Source organism: Palaemon carinicauda, chromosome 10 (genome assembly GCF_036898095.1).
Source record: "Palaemon carinicauda isolate YSFRI2023 chromosome 10, ASM3689809v2, whole genome shotgun sequence".
Taxonomy (NCBI): domain Eukaryota; kingdom Metazoa; phylum Arthropoda; class Malacostraca; order Decapoda; family Palaemonidae; genus Palaemon; species Palaemon carinicauda.
In genome coordinates, this window is record NC_090734.1 from 132,428,660 (window position 1) to 132,444,147 (window position 15,488).

Sequence of the window (15,488 nt, forward strand, 5' to 3'; positions counted from 1 at the left end):
TAGTTGTACATGTATCTACTGGTTTTACAAGACTATTGAATCTAACAATTTTCAAAATTTGTAAATTTTCTATCCATACCTACCCGAGTCCTTTAAGATAGGGAATATCTTCAGTGGAGCTGGAACTGCCACTGAATTTGTTAACAGGGTAGTTACCCTCAGCTTATGAGCGCAAGCAAGTAGCCCTGTCCACTCTCATGTCAAAGAAACTTCACTTTTGACCTTCACCTCAAGTGGCTTAGGTTTGATATTCAACTTTTAAAGGACTCGCATTTGAATTGCTAAGAAAAATACACATGACTTTTAAAATTTATTTGATCTTTTTCCAATACAAACCTTTTGTCCTTTAAAATAGGGACACTCGCTTATTGGTAGAAGGGAGTACCCCTAAAATCAAATAGGTGTCTTTTTTTTCTTCCCTGAAATATGCTAGTCTTCTATTACCCCACACTGGAGCGGAAGATGTCTCCAGCAGTCTCCTCTCACCATCCATTAGAGAGATGATTAGGCTAATAGGGACTTGCCCTGCATGGTATGTATCTAGTACTGGGTAAATGAAAGACTTATCTTCTCTGACTCCCTATTATCTGATACAGCTCCAAAGAGGCTGTGACTTCGATCTCAGACGCTAAAGGTAGGGAAACCATGGACTGTTTGGTCACAGTGGAACTACAAGCACAGCTGTCCAGGTGAATTCCAATAAACTCTTCAACTTGTAGGAAACAGATAGATCGAATATCATCTGTTCCTGTCTAGCTTCAAACCATCTCTTTCTAGTACACTTGGTGATCTGGATTATTCCTAAGGATCTTGTGGAAAAAGATTCCCCCTACCAAAATTTCTTGGTTGGGACCATCATTGAGTTATCTTATAAGATCAACAAGTCATCTTGGAACTCCTGAAGCCCCTGCTGTTAGTCCAAAATCTCAAAAGCTAATCGTTGCTCTGAATATTCTCCTTTGAACAGAAATAGTAGTAGTCCTGAGGAGGAGGAGGGACTGAACAATAGGAGAAAAAACAGGTCTCTGTGAGATCGACCACAAAGCATCCTTTTGCGTTCTACTAATCACTTGTTCCAGAACACAACTGATCCTACATAAATCCAAATTGAAAACCAAACAAGAAAATTAATCAGTGTGCACTTTTACACAAATAACTCTGTCCCAACCATAGAGTAACACAGTTGCTCCATACACATAATAAAGTTAATAAACATTGTAGTACCTCCTAGGGTATCATTGAAAACCATTCTAACCAAATCTGGCTAAAAAATCCAATGTAAGATTAAGATCTGTGTGTCTCAACTAAACCCTTCATAAAATCACCCATACCCAACATCTTTTAAGTTAGCCAATTTTAAAATCTTAAATTTATCTGCTTCCTCTTGTTGACACTTGCCCAAGAGACCAGTAAATTAGCTTGGTCTGGGGAAGGTTAGGTAACTACTGCCTGTTTTATGAATTAAATAATGCTTTTGTTAATACTTTTCGAGGGAGATAAGGATTCAATAACAGATGAGAGGTAGTATTAGACTTCCCTGCCACGTGACACGTCAATTATTCCACTTTGCCTGTAAAAGTATGGGAAAATTGTGGAGTATAAGATGTCTTAGCAGCAGTATTAGTCGACATCAAAGAGAATGCATCATCGGAACTTACCTGAATTAACTTCAGGTACATTTCTGCTGCTTCCTCCGGTGCCTTAGATGACCGCGGAGGTAGCAGCAGTAGGGGATTCAGCGTTATGAAGCTTCATTTGTGGTGGATAATGTGGGAGGGTGGGCTGTGGCACCCTAGCAGTACCAGCCGAACTCGGTTGAGTCCCTTGTCAGGCTGGGAGAAACAGAGAGAGGAGAGGTCCCCTTTTTTGTTTCATTTGTTTGATGTCGGCTACCCCCAAAATTGGGGGAAGTGCCTTGGTATATGTATGCATGTACATTTCTGCAAATGCTTCTGTAAAGTCCGAAACAGGGATTCATCATCCATGTCGTCTTCTTTCAAATCAACATCTACCTCAGCTTCTGGATCCTGTTCTTGTGAAGCACCTACTCATGAAAACTTGATATTTCACTTTTGTTTACTACGGGGTAATCCCTAAACCTGCAGTAGGCAAAGGAGTTTCACTAGTAATTTCTCTTTTAGATGTATAAGCCCCTAATGGCCAAGCCTACGCTAGGCCACATTAAAGGAAACAGGAAATTTTAAATTTTAGGATACACATTGGCTTTTAGCTATCTTCAAGAAAGATGCTAGATAACTTCAGGTGAGATTCATAGAAATAACATACTGTACCCTAGAGTAATTACAAAATCAGAGGTGTCATTTCATGATCATCAATAATAAAAAACTGATGATGTCAAATGTTTAATACCAAATGTGAGCATATCAAAATCAAATATTTTACTGAAACATGAAAAATTTGTAAGTAATTTGAATTTTTCCTAACATCAAACCTGGAGCTATTTATAGCTTTGCAGAAAGGTAATCCCCTATAAATAGAGGAGGGTTTGTATTTGTGAAGGAATAACTTGAATTTAGCAGTTGAGGTATAGTAAAAGCAAGCGCTTATGGTCAATCATGAAACCAAATTGCTCTTGGTTAAAATTTATATAAACTCCTAACTCACTACTCTCCATTTAAATATTTACTCTAAAACAACTGATCTTTTACATAAACCTGGTACAATTCAAACCAGTTAAAACATAAAATTTCACTTCTTACCTTAACTCTGTCATGTGTGTCATTGAACAAATGACATCTTCGCAGGGCATTAAGAACTGGGTCAAGATTATCGTCTTGAACATTGTGGGTAGTTATTGGGGGCAGTGATTTTCTTTGAGCAGCATAAATACAACGTTTTAACCTCACAGTTTCTTCTTTTAATAACAATTCAGAGCTTTCTGGTAGTCGCCCCCTGTTGCAACAAACATACTGAATTAGCTAATACTATATATGAAAGATCTATTTTAATGTTGTTATTATTCTTAAAATATTTTACTCTAATTGTTCATTACCTCTCTTATTTCTTTTCCTCACTGGGCTATTTTTTCCTGTTGGAGCTCTAGAGTATATACAGTAGTACTGTATCATACTTTTTCAAATAGGGTTGTTGCTTAGCTAGTAATAATAACGATAATGGTAATAATAATATCTAAAAACTGTATCAATGTTATTTTTCTGGTTTGAAAAATTTTAACAGATGAATGAAAAACTCAAAAATTTTATCAATACTTACGTTAAACAAATATCGTACATTCTCTTCCCAACCTTAGCTTGAATATCATGAATCGTATCACGAAGGGATTTTGTAATTGCTTGTCCTCTTAAAGATTCAATATTAAAATTATTTGTTTTGGCAGGGAAAATAATGAAGGCTATCACTGTCTTGTCTGTCCCACTTGCCTGGAAAATAAATGTAAATAAGTTAAAAGAATTATTCAACTAGTACAACAGTTTTAAATCAAGGTACCGTATATAGCTAAGAAACTTACAAGGTTAATTCACATTTTATTTTCATCTCGTATGAAAACGGCTAGACATGTCACTTTAACGCTTTAGTGCTTAAATAAGGAACAGATGCTTTACCATTACTGTACATGAGATCTATATTACTTTGCTGAAAACCAATTGTACTTGTATAGTACCGACTATTGTTTTTTCTAGACAATATGAGAGTTCATTAAGACTCCACCATTAAAAGCAACTTACTCTTCCAGGGGGTAGGAGATGCATCTTAGGTGAAGTATACTTAGAATCACTCGACCTCCTATTCAATATAAATCTTTATATGGTGACTCATATGTGTAACACTACTGTACTTTTAGGAGGACACAACATAATAAGTAAATGAATATCTCTGCACTCCCAACACAATTGCACAAAGAATTTCCATCCTGGGAAACACCTTTTCCAACAACCTTGCATTAAAATGCTCCACTGAAATATTAAGTCTTGAATCTATCCCATATCATGGCAGACAGCTCTATCAACCAATCTTAATCAAAATTAGCAATGAATAAATCACAACCTCGATTCAGATTAATCCTACGAGTAAAGCATACTATACAGCAAGGCTGATTTAGTTACACTGCTGTTTCTAATATTGCCATCCAAATAGGAAACCTACATTTTATGTTTTTTTTTTATTTATGAAGATTTGGTCTAATGTCCTGGCTTTGGAATTGTTAGGTAATTAAGTATTTAATTTATTTTGATTGCCTCTCTACAAAATACAAACCACTGATTGCCAAGAGGCTAGTACCCACTTAGGTGGGGAATTATTCAATTTACTTTGATTGCCTCAAAGAAATTATGTATTGAAAATACCAACCACCACCTTACATAAAGCTTTCATCGCCATCTCTCCAATTAGGTTCAAGTGCATTCATTAGTGTGAAGCTTTCATTTGAGGATTTATTATGGAAAATGAGATGGCAAAATTGTTATAGTGATGACTTATCTTTTAAAATAAACCAAATAATATAATCTTTGGCTACTACAACTTAGCTGATAAAAGGGATTTTGACGAAGGAAAAATCTATTTCTGGGGAGAGACCTGTGGCGCCCGGTGAAAAGAGTCCTTCTTATATACCTTTTCTGATAAAACCTTCCAATTATACCAGAGAAAGATAAAAGCATGGAATGCTGAGGTTACAACCCTCGCGCGAGCACCTTTTGGGTGTCGTGTATAAAGCAAAGGCGCGTGAAATCCACTATTCACAGGTTGTCTTCCATTTAGTTAATTCCTTCGTCAAAGGGATGGGCCGATACAAAGGCCCTAGCCAACCACCAGTGCCACACCACCCACGCCACGACGCGAGCGCCATCTGAACAACATCCTTCTTTTAACTTGTATCAATATTTCCAATCTACAAGTTTTCATAATAAAGATTTTTAAAAATTTGAAAAAAGAAAAATTATTCTATTCGATTACAACCTATTTAGTACAAAACTAAAAACCATTCCTTACCTTCATGTAATGGTTTAATCTTGCTAAGGCTTCGATATAGAGGTCAGCACCCTTATTACCAAATTCATATCGTCCAGCAATAAAGAAATACAAAGTTTTATCTAAATCAAAGTCCATGTACCTGCAATATCAAATAGAACTTGATTAGAAAATGTATTAAGCACAGTAATGTATAACAAGTACATAGTTAGATGAGTAACCCTAGACTATACGGTATACAGTATTGATAAGAAAATGCTTCTCTCCTTTTCCTTAGGTGTTTTAAGTCATCCTAACAAAATAATAACACAAAAGTGTAGATCCTCAAATGACAACTCCACATAGATCAAGGGAAAAATGTTATTTTTATAATAAAATAAATTTTTGAATATACTTACCCGGTGATTATATAAGCTGCAACTCTGTTGCTCGACAGAAAACTCTACGTTAAAAATCCGCCAGCGATCGCTATGCAGGTAGGGGGTGTACTTCAACAGCGCCATCTGTCGTGCAGGTACTCAGTACTCAATGTAAACAAAGAACTCAATTTTCTCCTCGGTCCACTGCGTCTCTATTGGGGAGGAAGTGAGGGTCCTTTAATATATAATCACCGGGTAAGTATATTCAAAAATTTATTTTATTATAAAAATAACATTTTTCAATATTTAACTTAGCCGGTGATTATATAAGCTGATTCACACCCAGGGGGGTGGGTAGAGACCAGCAATAAATGTTTACATTATTATGAGCTAAGGATTTTTTATTTCATTTTAGCAGTTATCAAAATAACAAACTTAAAATAAATAAGTACCTGGTAAGGAAGTCGACTTGAACAATTACTCTGCCTTTTTAAGTACGTCTTCCTTACGGAGCCTCGCGATCCTCTTAGGATGCTGAGCGACCCCTAGGAGCTGAAGTATCAAGGGTTGCAACCCATACAACAGGACCTCATCAAAACCTCTAATCTAGGCGCTTCTCAAGAAATGACTTTGACCACCCGCCAAATCAAGTAGGATGCGAAAGGCTTCTTAGCCTTCCGGACAACCCAAAAACAATAATAAAACATTTCAAGAGAAAGATTAAAAAGGTTATGGAATTAGGGAATTGTAGTGGTTGAGCCCTCACCCACTACTGCACTCGTTGCTACGAATGGTCCCAGAGTGTAGCAGTTCTCGTAAAGAGACTGGACATTCTTAAGATAAAAAGACGCGAACACTGACTTGCTTTTCCAATAGGTTGCGTCGATTATACTTTGCAGAGATCTATTTTGTTTAAAGGCCACGGAAGTTGCGACAGCTCTAACTTCGTGTGTCCTTACCTTCAGCAAAGCTTGGTCTTCCTCATTCAGATGGGAATGAGCTTCTCGTATTAACAGTCTGATAAAATAGGATAAAGCATTCTTTGACATAGGCAAAGATGGTTTCTTAACTGAACACCATAAAGCTTCAGACGGGCCTCGTAAAGGTTTAGTTCGTTTTAAATAGAACTTAAGAGCTCTTACAGGGCATAAGACTCTTTCTAGTTCATTTCCAACCATACGATAAGTTTGGAATATCGAACGATATTGGCCAAGGCCGAGAAGGCAGCTCGTTTTTGGCTAGAAAACCAAGTTGTAGAACATGTAGCCGTTTCGGATGAGAATCCGATGTTCTTGCTGAAGGCATGAATCTCACTGACTCTTTTAGCTGTGGCTAAGCATACCAGGAAAAGAGTCTTTAAGGTGAGATCTTTCAGGGAGGCTGATTGTAGCAGTTCGAACCTGTCTGACATAAGGAATCTTAGTACCACGTCTAAATTCCAACCAGGTGTAACCAAACGACGCTCCTTCGTGGTCTCAAAAGACTTAAGGAGGTCCTGTAGATCTTTATTGTTGGAAAGATCTAAGCCTCTGTGACGGAAGACTGATGCCAACATGCTTCTGTAACCCTTGATAGTGGGAGCTGAAAGAGATCGTTCTTTCCTCAGATATAAGAGGAAGTCAGCTATTTGAGTTACAGAGGTACTGGTCGAGGATACGGATACTGACTTGCACCAGTTTCGGAAGATTTCCCACTTCGATTGGTAGACTCTAAGGGTGGATGTTCTCCTTGCTCTAGCAATCGCTCTGGTTGCCTCCTTCGAAAAGCCTCTAGCTCTCGAGAGTCTTTCGATAGTCTGAAGGCAGTCAGACAAAGAGCGTGGAGGCCTTGGTGTACCTTCTTTACGTGTGGCTGACGTAGAAGGTCCACCCTTAGGGGAAGTGTTCTGGGAACGTCTACTAGCCATCGAAGTACCTCGGTAAACCATTCTCTCGCGGGCCAGAGGGAAGCAACTAGCGTCAACCTTGTCCCTTCGTGAGAGGCGAACTTCTGCAGTACCTTGTTGACAATCTTGAACGGAGGGAATGCATATAGATCTAGATGTGACCAATCTAGGAGAAAGGCATCTATATGAACTGCTGCTGGGTCCGGGATTGGTGAGCAAAATATTGGGAGCCTCTTGGTCATCGAGGTTGCGAAGAGATCTATGGTTGGCTGGCCCCAGGTGGCCCAAAGTCTCTTGCATACATCCTTGTGGAGGGTCCATTCTGTTGGAATTATTTGTCCCTTCCGACTGAGACAATCTGCCATGACATTCAAGTTGCCTTGGATGAACCTCGTTACTAGTGATATGTCTAGACCTTTTGACCAGGTGAGGAGGTCCCTTGCGATCTCGTACAATGTCAGAGAGTAGGTCCCTCCTTGCTTGGAGATGTACGCCAAAGCCGTGGTGTTGTCCGAGTTCACCTCCACCACTTTGCCTTGAAGGAGAGACCTGAAGCTTTTCCAGGCCAGACGTACTGCCAGTAGCCTTTGCAGTTGAAATGCATTGTCCTTTGACTCGAGTTCCATATTCCCGAGCATTCCCGACCGTCTAATGTCGCACCCCAGCCTACGTCCGATGCGTCCGAGAAGAGAACGTGGTTGGGAGTCTGAACAGTCAGGGGAAGACCCTCTCTTAGGTTGATATAGTCCTTTCACCAAGTCAGACAAGACTTTATCTTTTCGGAAACCGGGATCGAGACCGCTTCTAGCGTCTTGTCCTTTTTCCAGTGAAAAGCTAGATGGTATAGAAGAGGACGGAGGTGTAGTCTTCCTAGTGACACAAATTGATCCACGGATGACAGCGTCCCTACCAGACTCATCCACAGCCTGACTGAGCAGCGTTCCTTCTTCAGCATCTTCTGGATGGATAGCAGGGCTGGGGGCTGATCGTCTTGTTCAGCAACGTCCTCATCAGAGGGTTCCTCATCCGAAACTGATGAGGAAACGGCAACGGAGTGGGCAACGTCTGACTCGCTGAATCCGGTCGCACTGGTGGATGCGTGACGGAGCCGGACGCAATATCATGGAACTGCTGCACAGTCTGTGAACTGTCAACAACCATGGGTGCGCGAGGAAGCACAGCGTCAACCCGAAACTGTCTAGACCGTCTGGGTTGTGCAGTCAACACCCTACCGGGTTGCTGAGGTTGACGCACTGCGTCACAACAAGTCACCTCTGCTGGTTGTTGAACGTCCTGAACGTCAACAACCACCTCCGAGCGTCGCTTAACGTCAACGTGCGGCTGGCAACCCACACTGGGTCGCATCGGTGGTGGAACCACCTCAACTGGCAGACGCGAGTAGGTTACCTCAGCGTCAACAGGGCGCACAACCGACCGGTTGGAAGGTTGTTGGCCAGAAGGTTCTTCTCCGCATTTAAGTCCTCTATCAAGGACGCAAGCTTGGACTGCATGTCTTGCAGCAAAGCCCATTTAGGGTCTACGGGAGCAGGTGTGGCAACAGACGGGGTTAGCGACTGAGGCGGAACCGTTTACCATCCCTGAAAGCCTTGTTATGCGTGACATAATAGTACAGCAAAACTTCAAAGGCTCGACAACAGCTGAGAAGTTGACCTGTAAACAACTTGGAGCGTCTCCTGGCTAGGCGCCAGGGAGAGTCTACCAGAATTGAGAAGTCTATCTGGGCAGAGGCATGAACTCCCAAGCCGAGAACTTCTCTCGTGTCATATCAGACTTTCGCTCTATAAACCAGTTTAAAAGAAGGGAAAGCAAAGGCTGTATCCCCCAAACTCCTCCTGGTGAAAAACCAGTCGCCTAGCCAACGTAACGCTCTCTAGGAGAGCGAGAGAGCACTAGCTTAAAAACAACGGCTTCGAAGTAGCTAGGCCTAGTGTAAGCTCTGACGTTTAGGCGAACGAGGAGCAGCAGTTACAAGATCCGGACGAAGATCCTTAAAAAAATCATCATGATTTAATTAAAGTCCATAGGAGGCTAAGCAGCTTAAGGCTCCTCTCCATCTGACAGAGTCCTCAAGGAAATATCAGTAGGAGGGAGAACAGCAACTTCCTCATCTACAGGAACCTTGTCCGATAAAAGCTGAGTCTCTCACTGGTGCATTAGTAGCGGACCAGAACGCAACGTCATGTAACTGCTTGACAGTCTGTGAACTGTCAACAACTGAACTGTCAACCACAACAGGTGCGTGAGGACGTACAGCGTCCACTCGAGACTGCTTTGACTGCCTAGACTGAGCAGTCAAAACAACTCTAGAATGCGGAGGTTGACGCTCAGCGTCAAAACAAGTCAACTCCGATTGTTAGTGAACGTCTAGAATGTCAACAGGAGCATCAGCCAGTGGCCTAACGTCCAAATGAGGCTGAAAAACCACACGAGACCGCATCGAGTGTGGTTCTAAACAACCTGACTGACGTGACTAAGCTACGCCAACGTCAACAGTAAGCACAAAGGAACGTTAGGTTGGCTGAAAGCCAGGATATCGATGAGATAAACGGCTAGACTCAACGGACTAATCGGCAGAATAGTCTTCCATAAGGGAGGCAAGCATATACTGCATGTTTTGCCATACAACCCCTTAAGGATCAACGGAAATGGTTGTGGTAATAGACGAGGGTAACGTCTGTGACCGCAACACTTTGCCTACAAAAAAAGACTTTCGGAGTCTGTGTTACGCTTTTGTTAGGCGGCGAGCAGTTATCCGATGACTGCATAGGGTCAGAGCTGTCCTAATGGCTGTAACCAGGACGCTGGACCTGTCCTGAAAGGACTGACTTTCGCTTAAGGGCTTCGAAACCTTGTGACAGGTTTCTTATGCGAAAAGCCTACGGATGGCGAGGAGAAACAACGTCTCTCTCGTCTTATGGTAGGGGAGATCTTAGTAAGAAACGCCCGATACCATAGAGGGAAAACGTCTGTTCGTTGGTCAAGGCCTCTCGAACCCATAAGTCTTTTGACATTACTTCTCCCCTGGGCTTGGGAGCTTGCAAGAGGTCCCGGACTAGGTGAACGACAGGCACGAACAGACGAACCCTCGGACGCAACACTGTAACACTTTGCGCCTCGGACGCAACACTGTAACACTTTGCGCATATCACTTTATCACTTCGATTTTCTGTTTTGCACTTATTTCTACCTGAAACACACAATTCTACCCTTCATTAAAAGGTAGTAATTGCGAAATTAGTCGTATAATGCAAGCTCATAATACCAGCAAAAAACAGAAAACATATTTTAAGATAAAATGAAAAATCAGTGGCTGGGAAAGAGACTAAACACTAGTTCATATAACTACGTTTTCAATCTCTCACCGCACATAGCCTGGGGACGAGAATAAAAACCTAAAAACGTTTTATCCTTCCTCCCCGTACAGAGACTAGGGACGAGAGTAACACGAGAACAACGTTACCCGCTTGAACGGAACGTTTTCTCTCCTCTCTCTCCCTCTGTCTCTATCTCTCTCTCTCTTTCTCTCTTGATTTCGCACCTAAGAGAAGAGCCCAATTATATATCGTCAAAAAAACATGTTATTTGACTAAAGGAAAAAACTGAAAGGTTTTTCAAATAAAAAGTTCCTTTAAATTAGAATTTAAAACATTTAAGCTAAGAAAGAATGAACAAAACGTCAGAATCGATTTACTCTTACTGCAAAGTGAAACCGTGATACACTCTCTCTCTATCGTAACGATAGAGCGCATGTTGAACGTCCTGAACGTCAACAACTGCGTAGCATAAAAAACTAAACGTTAGTTCATCTTTGAAAACAGTACGAAGACTATCAAAGAAATTCTTTCATAAAATATTACATTTAAAAAGTTTTAAATCCTTTAAAAGCTAAAGACGATATAAAGGGCTCAATGTTGATTAACTTCGGTTTCCAAGTTAGGACCGCCTACTCTCAGGAAAGGTCTATATAAACAAAGCATTAAAATTTATTTTATATGTTTATAAAAAAATGGAAAGTTAATCGAAGAGGCCTAATAAAAGCGGAGAGATATAAAATATATAGAGGAAAATCTATAACGTGATAAGATAATTACTAAAAGCCTAAACACACTTCCGTCTAAGGGAAGGGTCGGCCATTTAAAAGTGAAAGAAAGTCCATACTCTCTTTGTCACCATAATTAAATCTATCCAAAACGAGTTCAAGTTTTGAGATGAAGATAAAACACCTGCATAGCGAAAGCTCAAAACTAGAATACTGTAGTGTACTTCACCAATAGTTGTGAAAACAAATCCAGTTAGCAACAGCGAATTAGTAGGTCTTGCCGGTAGCCCGACAGAGAGAAAATTGAGTTCTTTGTTTACATTGAGTACTGAGTACCTGCACGACAGATGGCGCTGTTGAAGTACACCCCCTACCTGCATAGCGATCGCTGGCGGATTTTTAACGTAGAGTTTTCTGTCGAGCAACAGAGTTGCAGCTTATATAATCACCGGCTAAGTTAAATATTGAAAATGACAATTTCTGACCTGCAAATGATAAAAAAAAATGTTCATAATGATATCCTACATGAGTTGCAATAGCTCAACAAAAGGTAGTGTAAACAGATTTTTTTAATTAATAAAGTTTTTTTTTTTTTTTTTGATGAGCGTGATTAGAATTTAACTATTTGTGGAAGTTGAAGCAAGTGATAAATATATTGTATACTGTATGTGCCAATTTCCAATTTTTATTCATCTCTAATGGTTCTATTGTGTTGCCAATATAATATTTTATTTTGATAAAAGTTGAATTTAATCTACGTCCTATAATTAGAGATAAGAAAGAATAACAAAAGGGGTTTAGACTAGATCTTTATAACTCTTAACTCTCCAGTATTTTCACTACAAATGACAGTTAAAAAATTATTATATTTTAATGATGGTAATATTTATAAAATTTTTAAGGCCTTAGAATCATAAGCAAAAATCAATGAAGTCTATCTATATACCAAGGCACTTCCCCCAATTTTGGGGGGTAGCCGACACCAACAATGAAACAAAACAAAAAGGGGACCTCTACTCTCTATGTTCCTTCAGCCTAATCAGGGACTCAACCGAGTTCAGCTGGTACTGCTAGGGTGCCACAGCCCAACCTCCCACATTTCCACCACAGATGAAGCTTCATAATGCTGACTCCCCTACTGCTGCTACCTCCGCGGTCATCTAAGGCCCCGGAGGAAGCAGCAGGGCCTACTGGAACTGCGTCGCAATCGCTCGCCATTCATTCCTATTTCTAGCACGCTCTCTTGCCTCTCTCACATCTATCCTCCTATCACCCAGAGCTTTCTTCACACCATCCATCCACCCAAAGTAGAAAAGCAAAAAAAAAATCTGCTCAGAAATTCACATTTGCCCCAAACCAAAAACATGTATAATAAAAGTGTGAAATGTAAAAACTTATTCTATATAATGGAGTACATAAAGAAATTTTTACTGACCCATAGAAATGTCCTCTTATGAAGTCATTTATTTTCTCCTTAGAAAGAGCATGAAGGTTTTGGAATTCATGAAGTGCAGCAAATTTCTTGACGTTCAGACCATTTGGCGTAATTACGTCTGGTTTTCGTTTCAGTAAATTTTCAGCCTCTACACCGGTGATTTCAGAAACCGTGGTAAAAGTGTGCGCGAGATGGACAGCACACCTTTCCATACAATAACGATGATATATGCCTCTCTTCCCCGCTTCTTCATCTATGTTGAACTAGAATAAATTACAATTGAAACTTATTAATGATTTTTTAAAGAAACCTTTTATACATACAGTAAACAATACGATAAAATAATGCATGATGTTCAAGAGGTACACTTTATCATCTAAAAATAACCTTAAATGTTTCCATATGATTGAATGTATTTCTTATACTATTTTTAACAGAATAAAACAAAAGACGCAATTAAAAGTAAATTTTCGAATGTATATAAGACAACATATGTAAATTCACTGCCATTTTAGATATCGACAAAGTATCCAACCACATGCAGATATATTTGGATAAAAATGCAAATATATCAAGTGAACAATATTCAATACAACACAGTAACACCTTTTTCCCCAAATTGTAATATATATACGATTATGCAGTACAATAATCCAATGAAATCAACACAACAGAAAATTCTTTTTGTATATACAGTACAACTCTGGATCAAAATACTACAAAAATAAAGAGTACAGTACACAACGTTATAATTATAATAGTTTTTATGAGGATTATTAACCATTACTTTTTATAAGGATTATTAACATTTTTAGAAGACATTTCATAACTGGGGGTTTATAAAAAGGTAAGATTGAGAAAGACCAATACAATTATGCTATTCTCCATTTGACCATATACTGTAGTGTATCTATTCGAATAGTGCATGAACTATTTCAAAAGACTATCTTGCTATTTGTCCACAGTCATCTTTTAAGATATCTACATTACACATTATTTTACAATAGGATTTGAAATGGCATTGAGATTTGGTGACCTCAGACACGAGGGTTTTTTTTTTATTTTATGTTATTGCTAGGAAAATATTTATAAAATTAATTTTAAGGGAATATCAACTTAAATATGAAGCTCTGGTAATTAAAATTCATAAATACTGAATCCTCCGTCAAATTATTCAAGTTAAGTTCTATAAAATTATACTGTGATGTATTTTTTCTGTACCGAAGAATATAATGTACTGTACACAAGTGTAAAAGACAGAAGCAGTCCAGGTAGGTAAAGTGGGGAATTGTATTAGTTTGTAGTAAAGTTCATGGTTAGCAATGAAGAGTAAAAGCTGCCAAAAGAAACAGAACATTGTTTCCTTAACTAACACAACAAATAAAGAACTTAAATTCTAAATACTGTACTGTAAAAACTTGAAATGTGTAAGGTGATCATTTTAGGTCACAAAAATAATAGATATTAAAGAACTGCTGTATACACAGTCAATCCCAACATGTGTATTGATGAATGAATGCTCTTATGCCAATAGAAAAAAGAAATTGGATAAAAAAGGGATTTTGACGAAGGAAAAATCTATTTCTGGGGAGAGACCTGTGGCGGCCGGTGAAAAGGGGTCCTTCTAATACACTTTTCTGATAAAATCCTTCTTTTTGGAAGATTTTATCAGAAAAGTGTATTAGAAGGACCCCTTTTCACCGGCCGCCACAGGTCGACCCAGAAATATTCCACGAAACACCTGATTTTTGGCAAAAAAATAGAAGCCCTCTTTCAGGAGGGGCTATTGAAAGCACCTAGAATGATATGAGACTTGCAATCAAAAGCCAAGCAATAGGACCCATAATATTATTCAGTGCTATCATTCAAAGAAAAGTTTTATGAAAAGAAATTGTAGAAATTCAAGATTAAATACTGGAACATTAAAAAATGTTATTTTCCTTAGTAAAATAAATTTTTGAATATACTTACCCGATGATCATATAGCTGCATCCCTGCTGCCCGACAGAAAAAACCTACGGGAGGAATACGCCAGCGATCGCTATACAGGTGGGGGTGTACATCAACAGCGCCATCTGTCAAGTAGGTACTCAAGTACTCGATGTCAACAACGAACCAATTTTCTCCTCTGTCCCACTGGTTCTCTATTGGGGAGGAAGGGTGGGTCCTTTAATTTATGATCATTGGGTAAGTATATTCAAAAATTTATTTTACTAAGGAAAATAACATTTTTCAATATCAAACTTACCCGATGATCATATAGCTGATTCACACCCAGGGGGGTGGGGAGAGACCAGCATAACAAGTTGACATTATGAGCTAAGTATTCCGTATTTCATTTTAGCAGTTATTCAAAATAACAAGCATAAAATAAATAAGTACCTGGTAAGGAAGACGACTTGAACAATTACTCTGCCTTTTTAAGTACGTCTTCCTTACTGAGCCTCGCGATCCTCATAGGATGCTGAGCGACTCCTAGGAGCTGAAGTATGAAGGGTTGCAACCCATACTAAAGGTCCTCATCAAAACCTTTAATCTAGGCGCTTCTCAAGAAATGATTTTGACCACCCGCCAAATCAAGTAGGATGCGAAAGGCTTCTTAGCCTTCCGGACAACCCAAAAATATTTCAAGAGAAAGATTAAAAAGGTTCTGGAATTAGGGAATTGTAGTGGTGGAGCCCCCACCACTACTGCACTCGTTGCTACGAATGGTCCCAGAGTGTAGCAGTTCTCGTAAAGAGACTGGACATTCTCAAGATAAAAGACGCGAACACTGATTTGCTTTTCCAATAGGTTGCGTCG

The 15,488-nt window shown here is 39.4% G+C and overlaps 1 protein-coding gene across 3 annotated transcripts in view; it reads right to left on the minus strand.

The window, feature by feature from the left end:
- Nucleotides 1-15,488, minus strand: part of Glys (glycogen [starch] synthase) — a 113,507-nt gene that overhangs the window by 31,027 nt on the left and 66,992 nt on the right. For all 3 annotated transcript variants that reach the window (XM_068381923.1, XM_068381922.1, XM_068381921.1), the window contains 4 exons: nt 12,687-12,949; nt 4,969-5,089; nt 3,235-3,401; nt 2,721-2,913 (listed from right to left, as the gene is read on the minus strand). In XM_068381923.1, the coding sequence (XP_068238024.1) occupies nt 2,721-2,913; nt 3,235-3,401; nt 4,969-5,089; nt 12,687-12,949 (744 nt within the window). The remainder of the gene's footprint in view (nt 1-2,720; nt 2,914-3,234; nt 3,402-4,968; nt 5,090-12,686; nt 12,950-15,488) is intronic.